Here is a 24,760-nt window from a genome sequence, read left to right as displayed (position 1 = left end):
ACAGAGACTAAATACACAAGAGGGATGATCAGGGGAAGTGGCCACACATGGGAACACAGCTGACACAGATAAACATAACAAGACATGGCAGGAGTAAACAACACTGACGGGAGACTGTCAAAGTAAAACAGGAAGTACACAGGTGCAAACAGGAGGAGAGAGAGAGCACGGGCATAGTGGGCTGGGGAAACATGGAATGAAACAAGGAGGGGAGATGAGGGCTCACAGATACATAGAGGGGCACACAGGGGATAAAAGTCACAAGGGGAAGTCAAATAAGGAACACCACAACAGGACAACTTAGGAAACATGGCCTAAATAAGGAACGAAATACAAAAATACAAGAAACTAAGAATACTGGGCCCACATGGCCCAGGACCATGACAACTAGAAGCTTATCCTACCTGTGTGTACAAGTCGATGCAAATTCAAGACCACTCGTGTCAGCCAGAAGATACAGGTGCACTTGAGCATATGAGGCTAAAACTGTACACACTGTAGATCTTGATGAAATCCTGTGTGTAATGACAGCAAAACCTCTCTGACATCAATGCACCACATTTTCAACACCTTGGATTTATTAAGGCCATTTCTCTTCATTGCGCAAACACTTTCAGTGATGATTTATACTCTGAGATAGGTATTGTCGAGATAATGTGTAAGTATATCCTCATAATGTGAATCATTTATCAATTGTTTTTTTCATAAGAAGGAATTTATCCAATTTGAGAAGGAACTGTTGTATCAAATAAGTACAAACTACATCCATTAGAGTTCCATCTATTATAATTATCACCATGCCAGCATTTCCAAGGATGGAGAGTCTATCCATAAGAAACTTTTAAGAAATATATCGGATTCTACTGCTTCTAAAAACATATATGTTTTGTTGTGAGCATCATTAGTCTTACTTCAACAGATACATAAAAAAGAAAAAAGTTGCTTTAAGTTGCTTAAAGAAGAACTGATTTCCAAGAGAGCGACCAGCTTCATCTGAAAGCTGCCCCAAATTGTGAGCCATGGCCACGTTCTATAAATAATATTGTTTCAGTAACAGGGGATTGGGCCACACAGGCCTTTCACTTTTGCCCGATCCACATTTTACCAGATCTCTACAGCCCCTCCAAAGGGTAAATGGGAGATTGACACATGGATTAGGCTACGTCCACACTGCAGGTCTTAATGCTCAATTCCGATTTTTTGATCAAATCCGATTTTTTTGTCTGCTCGTTCACACTACAAATAAAATGCGACAGCAAACGCGCTCTAGCTCTCAAAGCGGCCCGCATGCGCAAAAGAAGATGTCACACACAACGCGTTCTGTTTAGACCCAGAGCAAACAATATTGTTTGACTGATGGCCCTTAATATAAAGACTTCGGACTTCACGTTTCCCAATTTTTGCTTTAAGTTATTTTGTTATTTACTTAATAATGTAGATAACCTAATAATTATCCTTATTGCTGTTTTAGAGAGGAGCGGTGCTTCAAAGGATAGTTGCAGATTTCTGTCAGAATCTGCAGATTATACAGTACAAATAAAATGTTCACGTTTCTCCAACGTTGTCTTCCCAACAGTTTCACTGGATGGCCCAGAAGCGTTCGTGATGTCTTCTCGGGCGCTTCTCCAGAGCTGATAATTGGTGTGTGCCTTGTGTCAGTGACTTAAAAGACGGATTTAATGCAACATGACCGTTCAAACAGCAGTTGCTTTCTAAAACATCGGATATGTATCGGATTCAGTACCACATACGAAAGTGACCCAGATCAGATTTGAAAATATCGGATTTGTGCCGTTCACACTGTCATAGCATGATCGGATATGGGTCGCATAGGGTCAAAAAAATCGGATTTGATGCGCTTTTGCCTGCAGTGTGAACGTAGCCTTAGTGTGGTGTTTGCAGTGATACAGATGCTGTGCCAGTCTGTTTTGGTAAAGAGAGAGATGAACGAGAAAACAAACCTATCAATTTACCAGTCAGTGTTTGTCAGGGGGGCCCTGCGACGGACTGGCGACCTGTCCAGGGTGTACCCCGCCTCTCGCCCTATGACAGCTGGGGTAGGCTCCAGCGCCCCCCGCGACCCTGAAAAGGATAGGCGGAAGCGAATGGATGGATGGATGTCAGGGGTGGGCAACTCCAGGCCTCGAGTGCCGGTGTCCTGCAGGTTTTAGATCTTACCCTGGGTCAACACACCTGAATCAAATGATTAGTTCATTACCAGGCCTCTGGAGAACTTCAAAAATGTTGAGATGGTAATTTAGCCATTTGACTCAGCTGTGATGGATCAAGGACACATCTAAAACCTGCAGGACACCGGCACTCGATACCTGTAGTTGCCTACCCCTGGTGTAGCTAGATATACGAATTTGTAGATATGAACAGCGGAAATCAGCTTCCTGAAAATGATGTCTGGACTCTCCCTTAGACATAGACAGAGGAGCTTGGTCATTGGGAAGGTAGTCGGAGTAGAGCTGCTTCTCCTTCAAATGGAAAGGAGCCAGTTGTGGTGGTATAGACATTTCACTAGGATGTGTCCTGGGTACCTCCAAGATGAGTTGTGAAGCCAGCATACCCTACCAGGAAGAGACTCCTAGCAGTCCTAGGACCCACTCAAGAGATTACATCTCTTGGCTGTCTTAAATGCCTAGGTCTTTCTTCAGAAAAGCTGGAGGAGGCAGCACCGGGTAGAGAGCTCTATGGATGCTGTGGGACTGTTGTGGCCGACATGCCTCAGCAACACTGTATCGAGGTGGAAGGCAGTACCCCCTCTTTAAGAATTGGAATGGAGATTGTCCACAATTTGCTATGTTCAACTAGGGTGATCATACATCAGCCAGGGAAGGTCTATGTCAAGATACTGGAGAGAGACTGCCTCTTTTAGTCAAAACTGACATTCTGGAACAATGGTGTGGTTTTCACCCAGATTCTAATTATACTGGACCAGCAAATGATCCTTTAACAGGACAATAAATGTTTAAACAGAGAATGTAGACAAGACACTCCTAAGAGAGGCAGAAAATATTGAACCTTGAGGAAAACTGTCTTAAGTTTGTAAAGACCTTAACTGACAATGACTGAATGAGACAGACTATAACAAGAAAACATGGCTGACGTTACTCAGGAAGTACAAGGCAACTTTTCTGTCAAACACAGAGGTTGCATGCGGTCAAAATATGTCTGCTAGTCTACATTAAAAATACCAATTGAAGAAGTTATTTCCATAATGTCAACTACACTTGTACTGATCCCCTATTTAAGAGACTTATAAACTGCAAGTCTTCTAAACTCACCATTGCACAGTGAGACAGAAATCCTCTAGATGGCTCATTTTCACAGGCGTAAATTAAGCCTAGTTTTAGATTCAACTTGTTTCAGAGGAGATAAATTAAAGGTTTCCTTTCAGTCTGGGACTAGGCTTAATCCTTGACTGTGGAACTGGTTGGATATCCTATTAAAATACATTTAAATGAACTAATCTTTTTCCTTGATGCATCTGTTTTTCTTTTATGACCCACTAAAATATGATGAAATATGTCTATAATTTATTTGCATTTCAGCTGGGTTTCATTTCTAAGTATCAACCAAGTTCAACTGGAGTGATAAGCTGAGATTGCAGTACAACAGTCATCACTGTCCAAAATCCATACAAAGTACTTGTATGGAAGCCCAGCTATTCATACAAAGCTGCAGTATTGTAGCAATGAACTGGCTTGGTTTGTAGCTCTGGTGTTTACTGTGGGGAGTTTAGTTTTACAATTCCTGCAGGATTTTGTGTAGATGTACCTTCTTGTCATCTGAAAAGGGGAGAACTGTGGCCATTATGAGATGCAGCAAATGTCAGTAAAGTCTATTGTTCTTAAAAAAGAAATGATTGCTGACTGGTGTCTGGAACAGTTTAGGATTTTGATGATATGCAGTGTAGCACTTTCATTTGTGCATGCAATATTAAACACATTCTTGGCTCCCAGGTTTTGATCCCAGAGAGGGGATGTTGTCATCACTCCCTTGTTTTCTTGCCAATATTTTCCCATTTCTACCTTTTGATCGTGTTGAAAACAGGGTGAGAAAGGCTGTAATTTTACCCATTTACTGGAAATATGCTGTTGGTGAGATTGTAAATACAACAATGTCTTTGTGTGCATGTGTGCATCTATTTACAGACTTGTGGCTTATATGATTTGGGTGTGTGCGCGTGTATGTGCTTCTGCTCTCCACTTATATGCCTTTTCTAAGTATGCGTGCACCTGTCTTATTGAACATGGTGATGGGTACAGAGTGAAGTGTCTGGGAGGGTGAAACAGGAGAACGAAGAGGATTGATTTCGAGCTTTAAATAAACACACTCTCCTGTCCTCCAGCTGAGTCCACCAGACATATATCTGCCCCACATGCCACTCAACTCACCTCCTCTCACCACAGACAGAAAGTGTGTGTTTACAGCAGTCAGTTGATCCCGAACCACTTGGAGAAATGTTAGTCAAAGTAAAATATTGCTTTCTCCCTGCTTTTCTTTAATGTTTGCAGCTGGCTGCAGCCCTTCGAATTAATAATTTGTGCTGACAAATTGCAGCATTCCCTCCCCAAAGTGGCTTATTTGTCCTCTTAAAGGATAAAGCAGCAGTGAAAAATGCACCATGTGAGTTTTCCTTTTGGTATGTGAGAATGGTTCGCCCTGTCTCTTGGTAGCTCTCTGCATGACAAACTTTGTGAGAGGCTGTGTGAGAGAATATATTATGTGAGAACACACACAGGTGCCATCTCCTGTCTGCACACAAAGCATTGTTCAGTTTGATATGATAAAGGCGATGCAGTGGAAAACACTGAAAATTTGGTATTTTTATGTTTTGTTTTGTTTTTATTTTATACTCAAAGATTTATAAATGATTACCTATTGCACTGAAGCCCTTGTGGCTTACTTAAAGGTGATTTAAGAAATCCACAAAAGCTTGCAGATCTCCCATGGTTGAGCCACTAATGAATAAAGCACAACATAATAGAAAGTGCATGAAGTTATTGGTCTGAATGTTATTTCCTCCTAAAGTGACTAACATGGGACAGCTGCACTGTTTCTGATGAACTGTATTGGGGTTAAAGAAGCTAAGAAATTTAGAAAAAGGAAAAAAATGATGTGAGCTTAAACACTAGAACCAACATACCTGGTTCTTCAGCAGAGATTTTTACACAAATTCAAGTACATCAAAAGTGCTTCCTTCTAACTCTTGAGCCAGAGATGGTGGTGCTTTGGAGAGTTTGATACTCTCAGTAAGGTATCATTTTAAAATCTCCTGTATTCAGTTTATGAAACTTGGATGGACCCAATTCAAGAACTTTAAAACGACAAGTCAGCCACGTCATTATGAATGATCCATAACTTGGCAATGAGGTTTGTGGTAATTATTGTTGTTCTTTGAATCCAGGAGGATTGAACTCACTATTTGAATTCTGCCATCATCTGATGAAGAAGTTATCCAAATGATAACAGGATATGCGGCTGAGAACTTCCTCTAATATCAATTTTAGCCCCTGCTGGAGATCTTTCTAACCTCATACCACAGTCACAGCACTGATTTTTAGTTCCTTATTGTATAACATCAAGTTTTGGATTTATTATTTTTTTCCCATTGCTGTAACGCAGTCATTTCCTAATAAGGACAAATAAACTACTCCTTCCTCTTCCTCACATTTATAGGCACTGTAAAGAGCAAAGATTGTAAAAAGCAATTTCATTACCTCATGCAGTGATTAACCTTTCCCAGTGCTTCTGTTCCCAGGAAACCCTGTTCTTACCTCTTTTGCAATGTGTGCTCTCTGTCAAAATGACAGACCCTTGAACTTGAATTTAAATTTGGATTGTATCATGAGGCTGCTTCACTTTTTTCCTCCTGCACATGAACTAAAACCAGCTGACTGCGGCCGAATTGCGCAGAAAGGAAAACGCATTTTAGTTCAACATTACCCTAACTATAATGTTTAGTTCCCTAACATTTTTACATTACTGCATTACTGTATAATGTAATGTGATTACAGTAACATGTTACTTTGGAATGTGTTACACCCAACACTTTTCCAGTTATTGTAACATTCTCCCTCTTCTCCTTCATACTCTGAAAAGAGCTCAGAGAATTTATTTTGCACAACCCCATATTCACACTTTTGTGTTCTTTAAAAAATGCACTGAAGGACCCTTTCTTGATTATGGAACATGAAATCCTGACTGAGGACAGTTTTTAGTTACTGCATGGTGCTACATGGATCTCTGGATCCCATCTCGTCTGTTTTTCCTCAAAGATGGTCAAAACACACAATTATTTATCAGTGCATCAGAAATGCAAAGAAGCTAAAATGAATCTTAGATAGCTGAGAAAGACACAAAAGCATGGCCCTAGCTGTTTCTGTCAAATATCTACAAACAGAACTTGGATAAGAAGAGTGCAGCAAAAGTTCCATGCTTATTTGAATGCTCGGCTCTTCGCTCCTCTCCTCCCATATGTCAGGACAATATTTGCACATTATCTGGCCTTTTCGTTTTTCCATGGCTGAATATCTGATCTGGTGCAGCCAGCATATCTATTAATGGTCTTCTGGTGGCTCTGCCTCCCCCTCCCTTGATTCAGAGATTACCATTTAGCTGCACTGCAACTCTGCTATTGCTTTCCTGACAGGAAGCACTACAACAGCTCTGCAACACATTTCTGTTATCTCGAAATTACAGTATTCTCCCCTCCTGTCGCCTCACCTTAGGCCTTTCACTGTTTACAGTAAATCAGATTTACTCATTCATTTTAGTTTCTAAGCATGATGAACATGTTTTAAAATGCAACAGTTCTGTTATTTCTTGATAGCGTTTTTTGTCTCTGTTGCCCATGCTCCCTAAAAGAATGAGTAAATGAAATTTCCAACTAAAGAGATGTTTTCTGTTATTTCTCCTGTGTAGTCATGCATTGAAAATTCAAAAACCAAGTCAAAGATTGCTGTAAACAGAAATGAGTTTAGAGAAAAACAGTTTGCCAGAGACAATTCCATCTATTTATATATAAGCTCTCTCTCCAGCCTTGGACTGTCTCACTGTTGGGAAGATTTTATTTTTCCCAGCGCTGTGCGCCCATAAGTACAAGTGCTCTTACGAGCTTTCTGTTAGGTGAGATAACTGCTCTGTGGTGACCATTTAGTGGCAGCCATCTGTGAGACAATATGCAACAAAGCTTATTTAAGGCCCACACAAGAATTCAACTGCCCACCCGTTGATCTATCATGATCACTATCCTTCTACTATCATTCTTCTCATCGCAATACTGCCAGCATCGCTATGCTAGCCGTGATAAACATCATGATATTACATAAAGGTACTGAGTAGAACAGCACCTTGATTCCCATTTAACTGCTGTTGAGATTTTCACCAGGGGGTGCACAATTTGGTGATGGATAACATCTACCAGATAGTATCCATCTACCATTTACCATCGCAGTATATTACCGCTAATGCCAATGATTAGCTCATTAGCTAAAAAGAAGAAAAAAAGATATGGTAAAAATGTGGTCCTTTGTTCACTGGCTCACTTTAAAAGTAATTCTCTTAACCATTGCTTTATGGACAAATAAGTTAAACCTGCCACTTTTTTCCCCCTAAAAAACAAGTCTAAATGTCTAAACAGCCGTTAGACATTTCTCCACTCTTTCCACATTTCCACACCAACGCTGAAGAACTCAACATAACCTTTTTCATTGAAAAGGTCTATAGACAGGTCAGCTCAACTCACACGTAGAGACTTTGATCTGATTTTGGTCAAAATGCTGTTAAAGAGTTACGTTGGTTTGTTGAAGTCTTTGTTGTGAGTTTGTTAGATACCCATCACATCAAACAGCTGCAGAAACCACTGTGCATCTCTAAGATGAAAAAGTTCTACTTTACATGCAGTAATACTTATCTTATCTCACATAAAACACAATAAGACAACTTGCTGTGTATAGGTAAATACAATTGATTTGAATTGAATTAATAGTCTTTATTCATTTCAATGTATTAAAATATAGAGCAACTTTAATTGTTGTTCTTTTGTGTATTTTGCTGTATTTTATTGAATTTACAGCTCATCCCTCTCACAGAACCCTTGGCAAAGAGGACATGGAGAATGGGAAAGGAGTGTGTCACTACATGTGATACTCCATATATAGAGCTATAATGTGCTGCCGGGTTCTGAGTTTTAGACCTAAAAAGGAAAATGATGGCCATGGTGGGAGGGAGCTCCTGAGGCAGGGGTTGTACTAACAGAAACTTTCTATAATGTTTCTTGTTCCTTCTTTTCTATTATTTTTAATTCATTTTGGCTTTTTCTTTCTTTTTGCCCCCAAACAGCAGAAATGCAAGCAAAGCACAGTCTGACCTTTACAATTGTTACAATTACAAAGAAACTGAACCCTAATGCATAATACATTTGTCTTGACCTAAAGGAACAGTTAGTGGAAAATATTATAGGAAGTGTATTTATTTGTCTACTTAGTGTCTATATAAGTTAGGAACTAGGGCTGCTGGTAGGAAAACGAAATAGCTTTCTTCTTTCTTACAGTTTGTTGTGTCAGCTGCATATTTATGCACTGTTTAAATGGTATATGCTAAAGATAACATTTTTTATTCATTATGACGAGTACTTTTGTGCACTTTTTGGAAACAGGGATTGTGATAAAGTAATTTTTGTTTTCTATTTTTTATCTGCATTTGTATGACCACTGTTCACTCTGAGTTTAATGAGGTAATTGAAAGCACTGCAGTCACATTTATTAATGTAGTCATTTAAATTCTGAAGAACTTGACTGTTACCCAACACACCGAGAGCATCTTTGCTTGTGACCCCACATACTCAATATACCGTGTTTTTCTTTAAAATACTATGGCAGTGAAAACTGCTTTCTGTCGTGGATGACTGTGCTGAAAGATAACTGACAGTTTCTTGTGTTTTACCTCTGGCAGGTATTTGGATAAAACCCACTCGGATGTCCAGGATGAGGGAGAAGAGGGCTGACTTTGTGGCAGGATGCCTGGGTGGAAGAGTCATCATAGCTGGTGGTCTAGGTCAGCAGCTCTTTTCTATTTAATCCATTTTTCCTGCCTTCTGTTAATCAAGTACAGCACTGTGCCTCATTTCAAGAAGGAGAAGTAGAACAATGGGCAAAGAAACTTTATTTAATTTATATAACACAATTACGTAAAAATCACAAATGTAAGAAATAAAAAGACAAACATCACTGAATGTCTTTCAGTGGTGTGTGAATGTACTGTATACAGCCTGTGTCCTTGATCCTGTTGCCATTGAGCCGTTGCTCATGTTATGTTTTTTTCTGGTAGGGATAAAAATATTATTTTCCTTTTTTTTAAATTATTTAATACCATACAGACATAGCACCAAAATGATCTATTGTAGTGCAATGCATGCATCACAGACATCCAGATGAAGGAAGCCAACAGAACAGGCAGGCAGCCCAGTTGATATAGATGACTACCACCGGTGGGGATACAGGTCTCTGGAAGTGGATCCTATGCACTATTTGCTCCAAGAAGGTTGTGGTGAAAGCAGGTGATTCATCAAAGCACAAATACCTTTGTGTGTGTACCTCAAGTACAACATCTGAGTGATGCTGTACTTAGATGTTGTACTTGAGGTAAACAACAACATAATTTTTGCCTCATAACTTTTGCACTGTCCACTCCTGCTGTGACAAAACAAATTTCCCACGTGTGGGACTAATAAAGGTTATCTTATCTTATCTTATCTTATCTTAACATCAGAACATTGAGCACAATGGGGACACAGCCATCCTTCGATGGTTTTAACTAAAGCTGGCCAAACTTTTTAATGCTGGCATTAAATTGTTTGGTACTTGTAGGCTAATAATTTAGAAAGATTAAATCATTCAGCCTTTTTTATTTCTTGGTATGTTGTAGGTAAACCAAAAAATGTGAGAAGCACACTGAGACTCAGGAGCTTGACACTAGGATAGGGGATAACAGAAATAGAAACACACGACAGACCAGGAAGACAAAACAGACTGGACACGAAAGGGGAACAGACATGAAAGCAAGAAATAGCCAAACTAGAACATAAGAACCACACAGATGACAGGACCAAGAGTCAGAGCGAGAGCGAGAAAGGCAAACTTCGACAAACGTAAACATACATGACTGACTTAGGATGCTGAGGAGGACACACAGAGGAAAGACTAAGAGACTGGATATGAAAGGAAGCTAAATTAAACAAGAACTAAGATCTAGAAATTTAACAAAAGTATTAGCTGAAGAGCAGAATTTTAATATTCCACAAAAATGAAAAGCGTCTGGACTTCTTTAAGTTGCTTGAAGACATTTCACCTCTCATCCGAGAAGCTTCTTCAGTTCTAAGGGTCAAATGGTGGAGAGTCCCAGATTTAAACCCAGAGGGAGTTTCACCCCAAAAAAGGGACAAAAGGACCCCCTGATGATCCTCTACCTAATCACAAGAGCCAAGGTGTGAAAACAGGTGTGGGTCACAATCAGCCACTTGGGATCAGCGGGAAATCTACACCGTAGCTACATCATGACTCCAAACCCCTCTGAACGCCCTAACCTTAAAAAACAACTGCATATACATGCCGTGTGTTGTGATTGGCTTGTTCACCACTTTCGATTTCTCCTGTACATTTACACCTACTTTTTCCCTGCATTTCTTGAATAACAATTATCAATACCAATATAAGGAATAATAATGTATGTGAAAGAATTGGAAACATTTTTTCCTGACGTTCAATTTCCCCCTGACAACAGCAATAAGTGGGGAGCCAGGAGGGGGGGGAGCCCAGGTGGCTCCTCATATAAAACACCTGGACCATGCACCATGATGATCTAAAAGGCTTGTCAGTCACTTGCTTAGATGAGGTCAGACTCTACAAAGACTCCCCACAGAAGTGTAAATCAGGCCTTAGTGTGTCACTTGAGAATCTTTAGTGTTTGTAAAACTCGACTGGAGTAAACTAACAACATTCTCACAACAAAACGGACCACTATAGTCAAAAGAAGATTGATCATTCATCCAGCTGTTCCATGACATTTCACAGTACAGTTACTTTGGGAGCTTCACACCCTTCTTTGTACATATATGCAAAGCCAGAGGCTCACAGAGCAGCAAAAGCACAGATACCAGCATAGAACAGAGGTCATTTTAATAACACAAGACATTGATTGACATTAATTAAGCTGGATAAACCATTAAAGAAAAGGTTGGGGTGAAGGTGGCTTGCAGCTTTGGGGAACCCTGTGTTAGACAAGCTGTGGATTACCTAACACAAACCTCCTGTGGATGTTCAGCTGGATTCTTGTGAATGTGAAAGCCCTAGCATATGATAGTTTTCCCATTCAAACCACTTGTCACCTATGCTGTAGATGGGGCATTGTTAAGAAACCTCTGGCATCAACATAGAATTGTTTGAAGAATGTGATCATTCAGGAAAAAAACTGTGCATTGTTTTGCAACTTTCCTTCTAAAACAAACAAATAGAGTCAAACCATCTGTGATCCAGGTATAAGCACATAATTATCTCAGTATCTGGAACCCTTAAATTGCACCATGTAGAGCAAGGCCTTGGCTTGACTAATTGTTGTTATTTGTTTATTAAAGAGATCATCAGATGATAAAAGGCCTCAACATTTACACTGAACTTGTCAGAGCAGACCACAACTCTCATTTCTCATCAAGGCCACACACAGGCTCACAAACCAGCAAATTAATTTTCCATTAACTTTCCATTTTCTCCCTGACTGAGCTGCATTTGTTAAAGTAAATACAGTGTGAAGTGAAATTGAGCAATGCTACAAATTAATCACAGGTCAGCATTTTTCACAGTGACACGCTTGTTAAACAGATATTGACCCTCTTTTCTTTTGCACTTGCATGCATCCGCAAGAACAGCCTCGGTTATATATCCACAAAGCTGTATCAACACACGCAATCCGATGTAAAGCCCAGAGTTATAGAATGAAATCTGTTGATGCATTCAAAAGCTGTTTGTTCTTGTAAGACAACCTCAGCAGCAACACAGAGCAGGAAGTTACAGGAAGAGAAGAGTTATTTTTTTCATTACTATGAAATCAACACAGCTTAGCTCCAGCTTAAGCCTATTAGGTTAAATTTCCATCATGTTTATCCTCATCATTAATGTCCGAGAGAAAACATCTGACACATCTACAGTGTGAGGAGCAATGAAAAGCTTGGGGAGAATAACACAATCCTTCTCAGCTTCCTCCTCTGCATGCTAACAGTTGCAATTCCCCTTTTGCAAATAGATTTGTCACTCTAAGTTACACTCTTACACAGCGGTCTCCAACCTTTTTTGCGCCACGGACCGGTTTATGCCCGACAATATTTTCACGGACCGGCCTTTAAGGTGTCGCGGATAAATACAACAAAATAAAACTAGTACCGGTACCAAAAAAAAGAAGATTTATTCATAACACACGTGAAAAGACCCAGGAAAACCGAATTAACGATAAAAACGATAACAAAATAACACTGAAAACCGATAAAAACCCTGAAAACCATACATTTCACACCTGAGCCTCAACTCTCGCGGCCCGGTACCAAATGACTCACGGACCGGTACCGGTCTGAGGCCTGGGGGTTGGGGACCGCTGCTCTAACACACTCTCTAGGCCTAAAAAACTTATGCAGTTTGTTTTTTTTGCCCCAGATCCAGAGTGGCAGTCAATGATGTGGCCTGACAGCTGTGCGTGTTTGTGTGTGTGTGTCAGACCATGTGAGAAAGAGAGGAAAACGTCAATCTTGTCCTGCTGAGAGAGACAGTTATGAAATTCAACAGCCAATGGAGAAAGAAAGGGAAAAGAGGATTGAGCTGGATGAAAGAAATAAATGTATGTGAGCGGGGGGAAAGAGGTAGACGTGTTGTATTTTCTTCTGTGGTAATGTCAGCTGTGAGCTTGGCTCGCCATCTAATCCATGATGATATTTTGGGCTTGTGAGTCATTTCTGGTTCATGGCACATTTCCCTCCCTCTGCCTGTTGACTAGGGAAATAAAAAAGGCAAACACATCCACGAAGGCATTCTTGAATGCAGCTAAATTGACGAAGGGTTAAGAAAGCAGAGATTTTGAAGATTCTCTGTGCAGACAATAGGTGGTGGTTCTACTGGGTTACTTCTAGGGGTGGGGGAAAAAATCGATACTGTGTAGTATCGTGATATTTTGTTTGCTAATAATGTATCGATACAGGGACAGCAGAAATCGATATTTTGTTACAAAAAAGGTTTTTGTGCTCTGACTTCAGAGCATGTTGATCCTTTTTCTGAGCAAGAATCCTGACATTCCTTCACTGTCCAAATGTGTTTAACTTTTTTTTGGCAGCAATAAACATGACAGTTTACTTATTTTAATTTAAGACATGTTTTATTTTAATTAAGTTTAAAACTTTTTTATTTAATGTAAAATTATATTTTGTTTTTGAACTTTCAAATTCTTCAGTTGCTGAAGGGGCTGCATAAGGTTTCACAAATTGCATAGTTCAGAATAGCTATAATTGTACCAGATGGTTGCATTCAGTTAAGTTGGACTAGACTGTAATACAAACCATTCAGTTTGTCAACAATAAAACTGACTGAAATGAGAGAAAGACTGAGTGCGAGACTTTGATATTAGATAAAATTAATATTGATAAAGTTTACCTTTATGTACAGAATCTGAATATCGCAAAATATTTTTAAAAATTGCAATAATATCGTATCGTGCGTTAAGTATTGTGATAATATCATATCGTGGGATGTATGGTGATTCCCACTTCTAGTTACTTCTATGCTGACATGGGTAATGACAGTGTGCCCTGAAGGTCAGTATTGGGAGGAATGATCTGCTAATCAGCTGAACTCAGAAAGTGTTCTGTTATTGGACTTCATCGATTGTTTACAATGAATCCCGTGTTCGAATGTAAGCGTGGCCAGAAAGGTCTCTGTGTCTCCACTTAGACTCCTGCTATCTGTGATCTGAACCTGGATAATCAGTAGAAAAATGGTTGGATGGATGGGCAACACCATCATGTAGAATTCAGCTTCGAAAACACACAAAAGCGAGCAACTCCAAGCTCAAGTCTGCTCTTATTGGCATCCATTATCCATATTATAAAGTTCTAAACTTCAAACAAACTTCAAATATCCATACAAATAAGCCATATAGAAAGTATATGGTTGCACCACTGTGGTTTGCCTTTCTGTTTGGAGTTTAGATGTTCTCTCTGTGCTTGTGTAAGTTTTGTCCTTTGCCTCAGGCTTTTCACCCACAGTCCTAAGAAATGCATGTTAGATTAATTGATGACGGATAGATAAATTGTTTGAAGTGTATAGGACTTAAACACTGTATGAATGTTTTGCTAAAATGTGATCTGTAATCTAAAATGCTGCTCAATAAGACTTGAAAAGCACTATATAATTGCAAAGACATTACGTTGAGCTGTATATCAGTAATGTCACAGTACAGTAAAGAGCAAACTTTAGTGTCATTTTAGCATCACTTTAGTAAGCGATGCAGAAAATGTGTTATTCTGCTTTTATGCTTACTCCTCATTTGCTTCCACGCCTGCTGGAATTTCAACATATTCAACACAAATTAGAAAATTGATTACGCTCAAGTCCTCTGATTAAAATCACTGAGCTGGGCCTCTACACCATGTTTGTATTGTTGTTTGTATTAGATGATTTTTTATGCAATTATCTGACAAATAAAATGCAATGTTGTGTGATACAGACCACAGTTTAATTCTGGTGAGTGAAATTCTAGTGTTAGTCTGCCACTGTGTATTCATCAGCAGACATATGTGATGTACTTATAGAGTTTTTGGATATAGCTTGCTGACCAAGGTCTAAATACAGTCAATTTTGCATCCAAAAACTGAATATGGTGGCAGCCAAATATATAGTATGAGTTTTCAAAATGCAATGTCAGAAACCATTGGGCAATTTTACATCTATTTTACATCCATCTTCTATACAGTACCATATTGCAACAGCTATATTTAGCTTGTTGTCTTGGATTTTTTAACTAATGTGTAAATTCAATTGACAGAAAAATGTTTAGAAACTAAACATTAAAGACAAGCACAGTGGGCCAACTAGACATTACAAGAGCTGCTCAACCATAAAAGTCCATGTCATGAAGCTCCAGCTGCTCAGTTTTTGTGTCGACCCTGCTTCATAACTTCACATGGCCTGTCACTTCATGATTACTGTGTTTCCTAAACACTTCCACTTTGCAATAATACCACTTAACTATGGAATAGAAATTTCATGAACTGATTTGTTGCTATCGTGGCATCCTTTTACAGTACCCTACTTGAATTTTGCAAGCTCTTTAGAACTTGTTCTTCATTGACAAATGTTTGTAGAGAAACACCAGTCTCTAAGAGATTGCATCAGAAAGGGCATAAAACCCTTGTGACAAGGGAGAAGCTAAAAGTAGCTTTCAAATTTTAATTTTAGCATGTAGTTTACAGCATTTGTATAGGTAAAAAAAAAATGTAAGTAAACGCTGAAGCAAATAATCAGTTCAGCATTGCTCTCCTCTCTGTCACTCATATTAAAATGTCAGTTATCACTATTGGCATCTGGAATACATCAGCATATCTGTCTTCATGTATGAGGTTTTGTTACCTAAGCTACAGATATTTAATATCTGTAGTCAAGATCAAAGTGAACCATGATAATAGACACAGGACAGGTTTTCACTCAACGTCACACCACCTCTGAAATGGCCGGAACTAGTTTCCAGTATTTTCCACCTACCTATAGTCCTCCCTTAGAAAGGATGTTACAGTTAAAGTAATTTTAAGACTACTTGTTTGGTTTTTGGGGGTGAGTTTTTCTTAGGTTTTTCTTGGAAGGAATACATACATGGATCTTATCCGGTTGTTCAGTCTGACGTCACTGGCCGTGTCTGGACCTAAACTCCGCTGCAGGTCCATATATCAAACGATCACTATGGCATTACTGAGAGTTGAAAAACTGTCTAAAGTCTTTCATCTTTAATAAAATGATCAGCGTTCTGCTCTACCAGGTGTAACAATTGAGTTTAACATCCAGGCATCCATGAAAACTGAATTTATGACATTTAACGGAGTTAGAAGTTAGCAGGGAGTTAGCTCGCTAGCTTCTATCTAAATACAATATAGCATGTCCTGACTGCGGGGTTTTGGAAACAAATTAAAACGTACAGCTCCGTTATCACTTCCAACATAAATGAAGACAGAAAACTAAACAGCAGTGACGTTTGTAGGGTTACTGAAGTTGGGCTAGCTGGTATATAATGATGTGCTACGTGACCTAGCGACACAGCTATGTTAGCATAATATAAACAAGCTAACTTTTTTTCCACTCGATAAAAGTTAACGTGAGTGTTCTCGGTGGTCAGGAAGAAATGTAATCGGATGGCAGGATGCTGTAAAAGGACCAAACTTCAGCCAGGAGAACAACTGAGATAATCCATCCACAATACGAGGTTAGTCATTCATATACTGCTGCATGGGCTGGGCTGTAGTTACATCCTAAGGTTTTAAAAACTGAGCTTAAATAAATGATTAGTGGTAACAAAAGCCGAGAGAGGTCAACAGTGATCACTGACTGTTTTAGGAGCTTTTTGAGATCAAATAGAAGAAAATACATAACATTAAACATGTTAACAACACAAAAGCCATATTAAACGCAGACTACTTTAGTAGTAGTAGGATTTGTCGTGTCATCCCTGAACAACCGAATAAATACTTCTTACATGAATCAAGCTCAATTTGTCTTTACAAAAATGAAGTCACAAAGCTGGAAGAACTTAACTAGACTTTTGTAATACTACAACTATTAACTAGAAACCGAAAATTTCAGAAGAAATTTTAAGTGTGCCTATGCTACTGCCAATGAGTGTAGTTTGCCTTTAATGTGGTGCAATTAGTGCAGGTTGCCATTTATAACACTAGGGGGAGCAATATGCAACATGAGCATAGTTTGCTATTTATACCACAAGAGGGAGGGAAATTGAATACAGCTGATTTTCAAGTTAAAGAAAAGTAAGCTGTATTGTGATCTCTGCTATATGCAGTGCAGCATACAGAGATGAGAGAAAGATGCTCCAGTTACACCATTACAAAAGAAGTTAATAGCTATAAAAGAAATTATGTTTAAGTCTGAGGTGTTCAAGAGAAGTTACAATTTAGATTTTACAGTTTTGAGTCGTTTAAAGTGAACAGTTTAACAGATTGTAAACCAAAGTAAGTTTTCTTGGTAGAAAAAAAGTCCATTAAGTGGTATTCAATTTGTATTTCAAAGGTATTTTAATGTGAAAAGGGAAAATTATGAAAATTATGAAATTTCCCCTTGTGGGACTAATAAAGGTGTCTTATCGTATTCAAACTATATTTTGTACAAATACCATTTACAATAATGTATTCCATTTATACATGATATTTAGATTGTGGTAAACACCAAAGCAATATAAAATAAGGAAAAAGGAAACCATTCAAGTAACTTTATATTATGAACCGAAGAGTAAGGCAAAAGTATAAATGAAAAGCATACAAGCATTAATATATATAGATAAATCCAACAATCATATGACCCCCTATGAGCAAGCACTTTGGCGACAGTGGGAAGGAAAAACTCCCTTTTGACAGGAAGAAACCTCCGGCAGAACCAGGCTCAGGGAGGGGCAGTCATCTGCCGCGACCGGTTGGGGTGAGATGTAAACAAATCAAAAACTGTCCACAGAGCTACAGGGGGCACACTGGGATCGCAACAGCAGCCATAGAGGGAGACTGGACAGAACACATCTGAGGAGTTATGAATGAATGGATGACTTAATGAATGGATGAGATTATAGTTTGTTTCAAACACTATCAATATCAAATGTTACAATATAAAGTAAGAAACAAAAAAAATACAAATGACCTGTTATGGCAGGGATCCCATCAGGTGCAGTTGCAGTCTTTCTGTTCACGTTTCTGGTCAGCTCTTCAATGGATGACAGCACATCAGCAGTCTTATCTATGAGCTCCCACTGGTGAGCTGTCAGTGTTGCTGGTAGAGTGTGCTCAGAAAAACTCCCTTTTGACATGAAGAAACTTTCGGCAGAACCAGGCTCAGGGAGGGGCAGCCATCTGCCGCGACCGGTTGGGGTGAGATGTAATCAAATCAAAAACTGTCCACAGAGCTACAGGGGGCACACTGGGATCGCAACAGCAGCCATAGAGGGAGACAGATTAGGATGTTCTTTCCAGTACTGAAGTGGGTCGCTTTTCTTATGTGTGCGTTTTTCTCTGAGAGGTAGGTCTCCACTTTAGTTTCTGCTGATGAGGCACTCACGGATACTTCTGGATAAGGGTCATTTGGAAGCAAGAGGTTGGCTGACTTTGCGAAAACAGCTAGAAACAGATAAAAGCAAAACACAATTTAAAACAATAAAACGAGACATCACAAAGCGCAGGTCTTCAGTTAGTGAACTGGCAAGTCATGAAGTTCTAATAAATAATTGCAAAAACAAATGTAACTTTAGAACTAAATTACCCAAAACTAAATTAAAAAGTAAAAAAACAAATTGGCTTAATACTGGTGTCTTTTGATCACTTGACTGTATGTAAACCTGTTGAACAAAAGGTGCATTTTAATTTCACTATACCTGCCCATCCTTGTAGCTGGTTTCTAGAAGAGTGGCACAGTTTCAACATCAGTGTAGGGCTTCTCCACTGCCTTCACTGGACAGAACACATCTGAGGAGTTATGAATGAATGGATGACTTAATGGATGAATGAGATTATAGTTTATTTCAAACACTATCAATATCAAATGGTACAATATAAAGAAAGAAACAAAAATACAATTATCTGTTATGGCAGGGATCCCATCAGGTGCAGTTGCAGTTTTTCTGTTCACGTTTCTGGTCAGCTCTTCAATGGATGACAGCACACCAGCAGTCTTATCCATGAGCTCCCACTGGTGAGCTGTCAGTGTTGCTGGTAGAGTGTGCTCAGTCGCAAAGACATGAAGATCACGTTTTTGTTGCAGTAGGCTTCGCACCACGTAGAGGCTGGTGTTCTGTTGTGTCTGCGTATAAGAGAACATGATTGACTTTATTTTTCAACAAATTCGGTTCAGAGTGTATAGGAATTAATAAAATAGTAGTACATTAAAGAATGTTACAAGAGGACTCACCTGTACTTCTTGTTGTAGATGCTGATATCCATATTTAGGTCCATCTGTATGACTTCTAGGCGAGAGTAGGCCAATAGGGAGTGACACTTGGCAAGTCCATATCCCTCATACCCTTGCAGTCATTTTGTGTTAGTGAATAACACAATAAATGGGGTTATGATAACTGTGATATGTATTCAGAACACCTGATTGGAGGCAGGCATATGGCTGTGATATGTAAATGTGATCAATCAATGTGTTTTTCGGTAGTTGCAGCAGTAATCAGTTGTGCATATCCTCTTGACTGCAACAGTTCTTGGATGGGTTTTTTTCCTCTGCTCATAAGGTCCTCATTGAAGTCTCCACAAACAATAATTGGTTGGTGATTCATCATTTCCAACGAGTCCAAAAGACATTGCATTTGTGGTAAAAACCTCACATGGCTGTAATTTGGTGGCCTGTATACAGTTGCTATCAAAGCTGTGACTGGCTTTGAATTTGACAACAACAAATTCAAGGTCAGTCACATTTTGCAGGTATTTTCGGGACTCTGCTGTAAGAATTGTGTTGTAGTAAATTGCAACTCCACCGCCATTTACCTTTGCCATGTCTGTATGATTTGTGTAAGAGACGTGTCTGTTGCGTGTGGCCATGTTGTATTGTTCCAGCTGGAAGCGGGGAGAAACCGATGATCCAGACAAGTGTGTTTCTGTTATACATAAAACATCAGCAAGGCTGAGTTCATGGTGGCATCTCATGTCCTCCATGTGAGTTGGGAGACCTTGTGCATTATGATGGATAATTGTCAACGTGGGGACTGTGGGATCTACTGATTTTAAGAATTGCAACAGTGGTCTTGCATTCTCAAATGATGCATGTCTCATATTTTTGAGTGCATCTGTGATGGCAGGATCAGCATAGATTTTCTTTTCATCAAAGTCTGTGATGTACAGTCCTTTAAGTGAGGTTGTGCGGCTGAGTGCAACATAGGCCATTGTCATGCCTTGTATTTTGGGAGCTGTACATGCAAAGGCCAACTTCATTGGAAATTGCCTGCGAACCACTCCTTTTTTACTTGTGCATTCTTCACATTTCTCAATATACACAAGATTGTCTGAGGATCCTTGTATTTTTCTGCGAAGTTTTTGCCCAGAATTTTCATTGTCCAGCGTGAGTCCAATGAGATTCACAGTTTTTGGTCCATCCTGTGTGGCTGTCACAATGTTCGTGATTGTTCCAAATGTCCCATTAACAAGCCCATCTTCAACATCCAAATTTCTGATAATCATAACACGCACTCCAGGTGCAGCTTGTATGTTATCAGGTAAATCTCCTTTGTTGCCTTTCATCATTTCTGCCAGGAGGACCATCTCACCCGTTCGTGGGTCTTTTCTGTAGTCTTCTGCCTGAATATTTATGATATCAGAATGAAGAGCAGTTACAGTTGCTGAATTGTGTTTGTCGACCTCTTTGTTTGTAGCATAAATGTGTAATACATTAGATGGACAGTCTTTTATGTCATGGATAGCCTGTGTGAGCAAGGCTTTGTCATCGGCTTCAAGAGAGTCTGTTTTTTGCTTCACTCTTATCCTGTTCAGAACTTCAGCAAAAGAATGATCATCTTTCTGTCACATGATTTCTGTCAGGTTGACCATGTGGAAATAGTCTTTCCAGAGATCAAGGACATTGTCCTCGTACACACAGAGTGGTTTGGCTTTTCCAAGGGGTAGAAGCTGGTAAAAGTCTCCTACTGCAAGGATAGACATCCCACCAAAAGGTTTCTTGTTTCCTTTGATCTGCTGAAGTCTCCAGTGGATGTAGGCAAAAAGGTCTTTAGAAACCATAGATATCTCATCAATGATCAGAATCTCTGCATTTGAAAGTGAAGCTCTCACTTCATCCAGTGCATTCCCCAGTCCCTGATAAGGCGGTTTTAAAGATCTTGGCAGCTTTAGCAGAGAGTGCAGTGTTTTCCCAGATATGTTAAAAGCTGCAGTGCCAGTAAATGCAGTCAGCAGTACTGCAGGGTAGGACATGTCTGCTTGGTCTCGGAATCTGGGGAGTTGGTGCAAAATCTTTGTTGCCTCCTCATATATGCACTTGATAACATGTGATTTTCCACAGCCAGCTCCTCCAGAGACAAAATAAAAGAACTGCTCAGGACAGTGACCCCACACAAGTTTGAAACACCACTCATGCACTGCGTAGAATATGGATGCTTGGGTTTCATTCAGACTTTGGTACATTTTTCTGACAAAGTCTGGGCTTAGCTTTGGTGCTACGATTGCTGGCATGGTTCCACTGCTGCTACCACTGACTTGGTAGTCAGGAACAATGTCCATTTCATTTTCGTCAGTGTCATGTCTGGATTGTCGTTGGGCCACACACTCTAAACGATCTACTTCAACCTCAGGTGCAAAGGTGTTCCATGCATTGATAAGTGGGCCTTGTTGTTCAATCTGTTCCAGTGCCCTTTCCATTGTTTTGCCATGGCCTTCATAACGCTTTTTGTTAAAGGTAACAATTGGCCGTACTGCAAAACCATGTTTTCGTCCACTTTTGTAGAACTGCTCGGATGTGGGGTATTCTGTGTTTTTAAGGTCATCATTTGATCGATGTGGATAATAAAGTTTTAGTAGTCTGCTATAAAACTTTTCTGGTTGTTTCTTTTCTGAGAACCGAGGATATCTGATTATTGCAGGTTTCCCTCTTGTTCTTTTTTGAATATAACCCATGTTATTCAAAAGGGGATGGCATTTTTGGACTCTGTTTGACGGCCGTAGAGAATCCTGTACTCTGAAGCAAATTCACCCAAACACATTCTTTCAAAGTCAGGTGCTCTAGGTCTGTTTGCATATTTTTCTGGCAATCCGGACATCCACACATTTTCATCATCTGGTGCCATGCTCTGCAACCTGCTCATCGGGAGACTCATTTTCAGGGCATCATCATCAGTCTATATGAAGACCACACTGCGTGAACACTTTTTTAGTGGCAGGCTGCATGTCCTTGCCACGGATTCTTGGGCACTGACTTCTCTGTGTTTAGCATATGCCTGCATTATCTGTTTCATTTCATCTCTTTCATTGACATTGGACTTTTTTACTTCCTGGATGACGCCATTAAGAAATTGTGTCATCTCAAATTCGGGTTTAGAGACATAAGACATCATGTACATCAGGCAGCTGTAGTCATCAATGACATATTGGATGTCCATGTTGGCATTCCAGGCCCTCAGCAGATCTGCATTGTATGCATTCACCCAGCAGTCATTAGGTTCACGCTTTAAGAGGATGACATGACCATTGCTTAAATTGAAGACACAATCCAAGTATTGTTCATAAGTTAATTTGCATTTGTGAAGCAGCTCAGACAAGTCTTCAAACGAGGAATTTGGGTCGCAGAGCAAATCTCTCAATGGCTGGAGTTTTTCTTTGGCCTCTTTCATTTTTTTTGCGAGAGCCATTCGTCTGTTCTTTTGCTTTTCATTTGTGCCTTTCTCCTTACTTGTGCTATGCTGCTTATCATTGTGATCATCATCATCATCATCTGGGCTTGGGAAAGTGATCATTGTTTGGTCTACGGGTAGTTTGGGGAACCCAAACCTACATGACACATTACCTTTTTTACAGGATCTGGAGTGATTTCTGCTGTGGACTTGAACCTCGGACACAATTTTGTGAAGTTCAGGATCGGCATTTTGGTCAGGCATCTTACATGTTATGTACTTGTCAATAAATTTGTACACGTGGTCTTCAAGGTCGCTTCCAAATTCAGGTGCATCTTTGACCCAAACCAGTAAATGGATATGAGGGCTACCTCTGGCCTGAAACTCCACTCGATAAAAGTAATCTTCTACTTCACCGATGGGCTGTGCTGGGGACAGGATCAGTGTTGTCATTAGTGCATCGACTCTTTTTTCAAACAATCGCATCACAGTCACAGGGTTGCTTCGGAGAATTTCACACTTTGTGTTCCAGTCAAGTTGTGAAAAATCCACCTGTTCACCTTGTTGAGTTTTTATGACCTCAACAACCTCAGGCCATCTCATTTCAGCAGCTGAAAATGTCAGGAAAAAAGTTGGCTTTCCTAACTGTCTGACCATAGCATGTAGGTCTTTCAGTGCCTTCTCCCAATAGGCTGGAGTACCTCTCAGAGGTTTCATGAAGCGTGTTGCGTCTTTGTTATTTATCAGTTTCTCCACTTCGTCTTTATTTTGAAGCATTCTGTTAGAAATTTTACGCCCATCCTTGGTGATTGCCTTTCCTTTGCGCAATTGGATGGACATGCTGTTTGAAGCCATGTGTGTTTCTGTTACAAACTGTGCAAAGAATAGGTAGCTTTGGTCAGTTGCAAACCGTGTGTCTGCAGAGAACAGCCGTGTATTAAAATACATGCTTGGGGAAAGTTTAACTTGTCTGGCTTCATCTAATGTGTTCTGTCCAGTTGGGAACTGCACAGGAAAGGCCATGGCTTCAAGTTTAGGAACAGAGAAGAAGCCAACAGGTCTATTTCCTTGCGCGGGTGCAATGCTAAATATTCCTTCACCATATGATAAAATGTCCTGTGCTATATCTGGTGGTTGCATACAGGTGTCTAGAACAAGACCAGGTCGAAGTTCTTCCTTTTCTTTCTCCATATCTTGTAAGGGCTCTTCATTTGACTGTTCAGGCTCCATTAGTTGGTTTACATCATGACATGGCTCAAGCAGTCCAGCTGTTGTATCCTCAGTGGTTCTTCTTTCTGGTACAATTTGCTGGTCGAAATTTCTGGGCAGTGCATCTTGAATATCTGCATCAGCAGTATCATGTTCCGTCTCGATTATCTGATTACTTGTGGGATCAGCAAAAGTAGCTTCATCATCAATAGATACATCTTTGTATTCTGAATGCATCTCTTTTAGCTTTGATAATCCTGCTAACACATTCTTCATGTTTACAGTGTAGAAGTGTTGGTAACCTTTGAATCTGATGTGTCTCTTCAGTTGTACCTGCAGGAGCTGGGCTTCACTGTTAGGTCTGGGAAGACAGTTTACTGTGGTTTCCACATCCGATGGTACACAAACAACAGCCCCATGTACGGCTCTTTGCTGTCCTTTTGGTAATGCAATGATTTTTGCAAACGGGAGAATTTTAGCAGTCAGTTGTCGTTCTAGTACATTTAATCGACTCAGTTCAATTGGAATGGTTGCTAGTGCTAAATTGTTTGCTACTGCGACGGATGGCATCTTGCCTCTTTGTAGGTGGTTGTCACAGTTGTAGCAAATCCACTCTTCCATTCTTTGTTTTGGGAAAGTACAATTAGCTGAGCATTCCCTGTCACAAACATGGACAAATTTTCCTGTCAAGCAAGTGGCAACAATGTTACTATTAGTAACATACTTTGATCTTTTGCAGTGTTTAACTTGATTAGGAAACAGAGTTCTGTGGCACACTGTACAGACATGGGTGGGTCCTAACTGAATGGCTTCACGGAAAGCTAATGTGGCTGCTTGTATCACACTGTTCACTACAAGCTGGGGCTGTGCTTCAGACTGTGGACCCTGCTGGAACTGTGTTACTAGTCGTCTG

General features: G+C 39.8%; 1 protein-coding gene across 1 annotated transcript in view; it reads left to right on the top strand.

The window, feature by feature from the left end:
• Positions 1–24,760, top strand: part of klhdc8b (kelch domain containing 8B) — a 206,005-nt gene that overhangs the window by 165,094 nt on the left and 16,151 nt on the right. The window contains exon 4 of the mRNA XM_085344457.1: positions 8,965–9,066. Coding sequence (XP_085200583.1) covers positions 8,965–9,066 — 102 coding nt within the window. The remainder of the gene's footprint in view (positions 1–8,964; positions 9,067–24,760) is intronic.

Source organism: Diplotaxodon limnothrissa, linkage group LG20 (assembly GCF_057381915.1).
Source record: "Diplotaxodon limnothrissa isolate DT_005_m linkage group LG20, D_limnothrissa_male_GT1.1, whole genome shotgun sequence".
NCBI classification, from domain to species: Eukaryota; Metazoa; Chordata; class Actinopteri; order Cichliformes; family Cichlidae; genus Diplotaxodon; species Diplotaxodon limnothrissa.
Note: the sequence above shows the minus strand (reverse complement) of the source record. Positions and strands in the feature narration are given on the sequence as shown.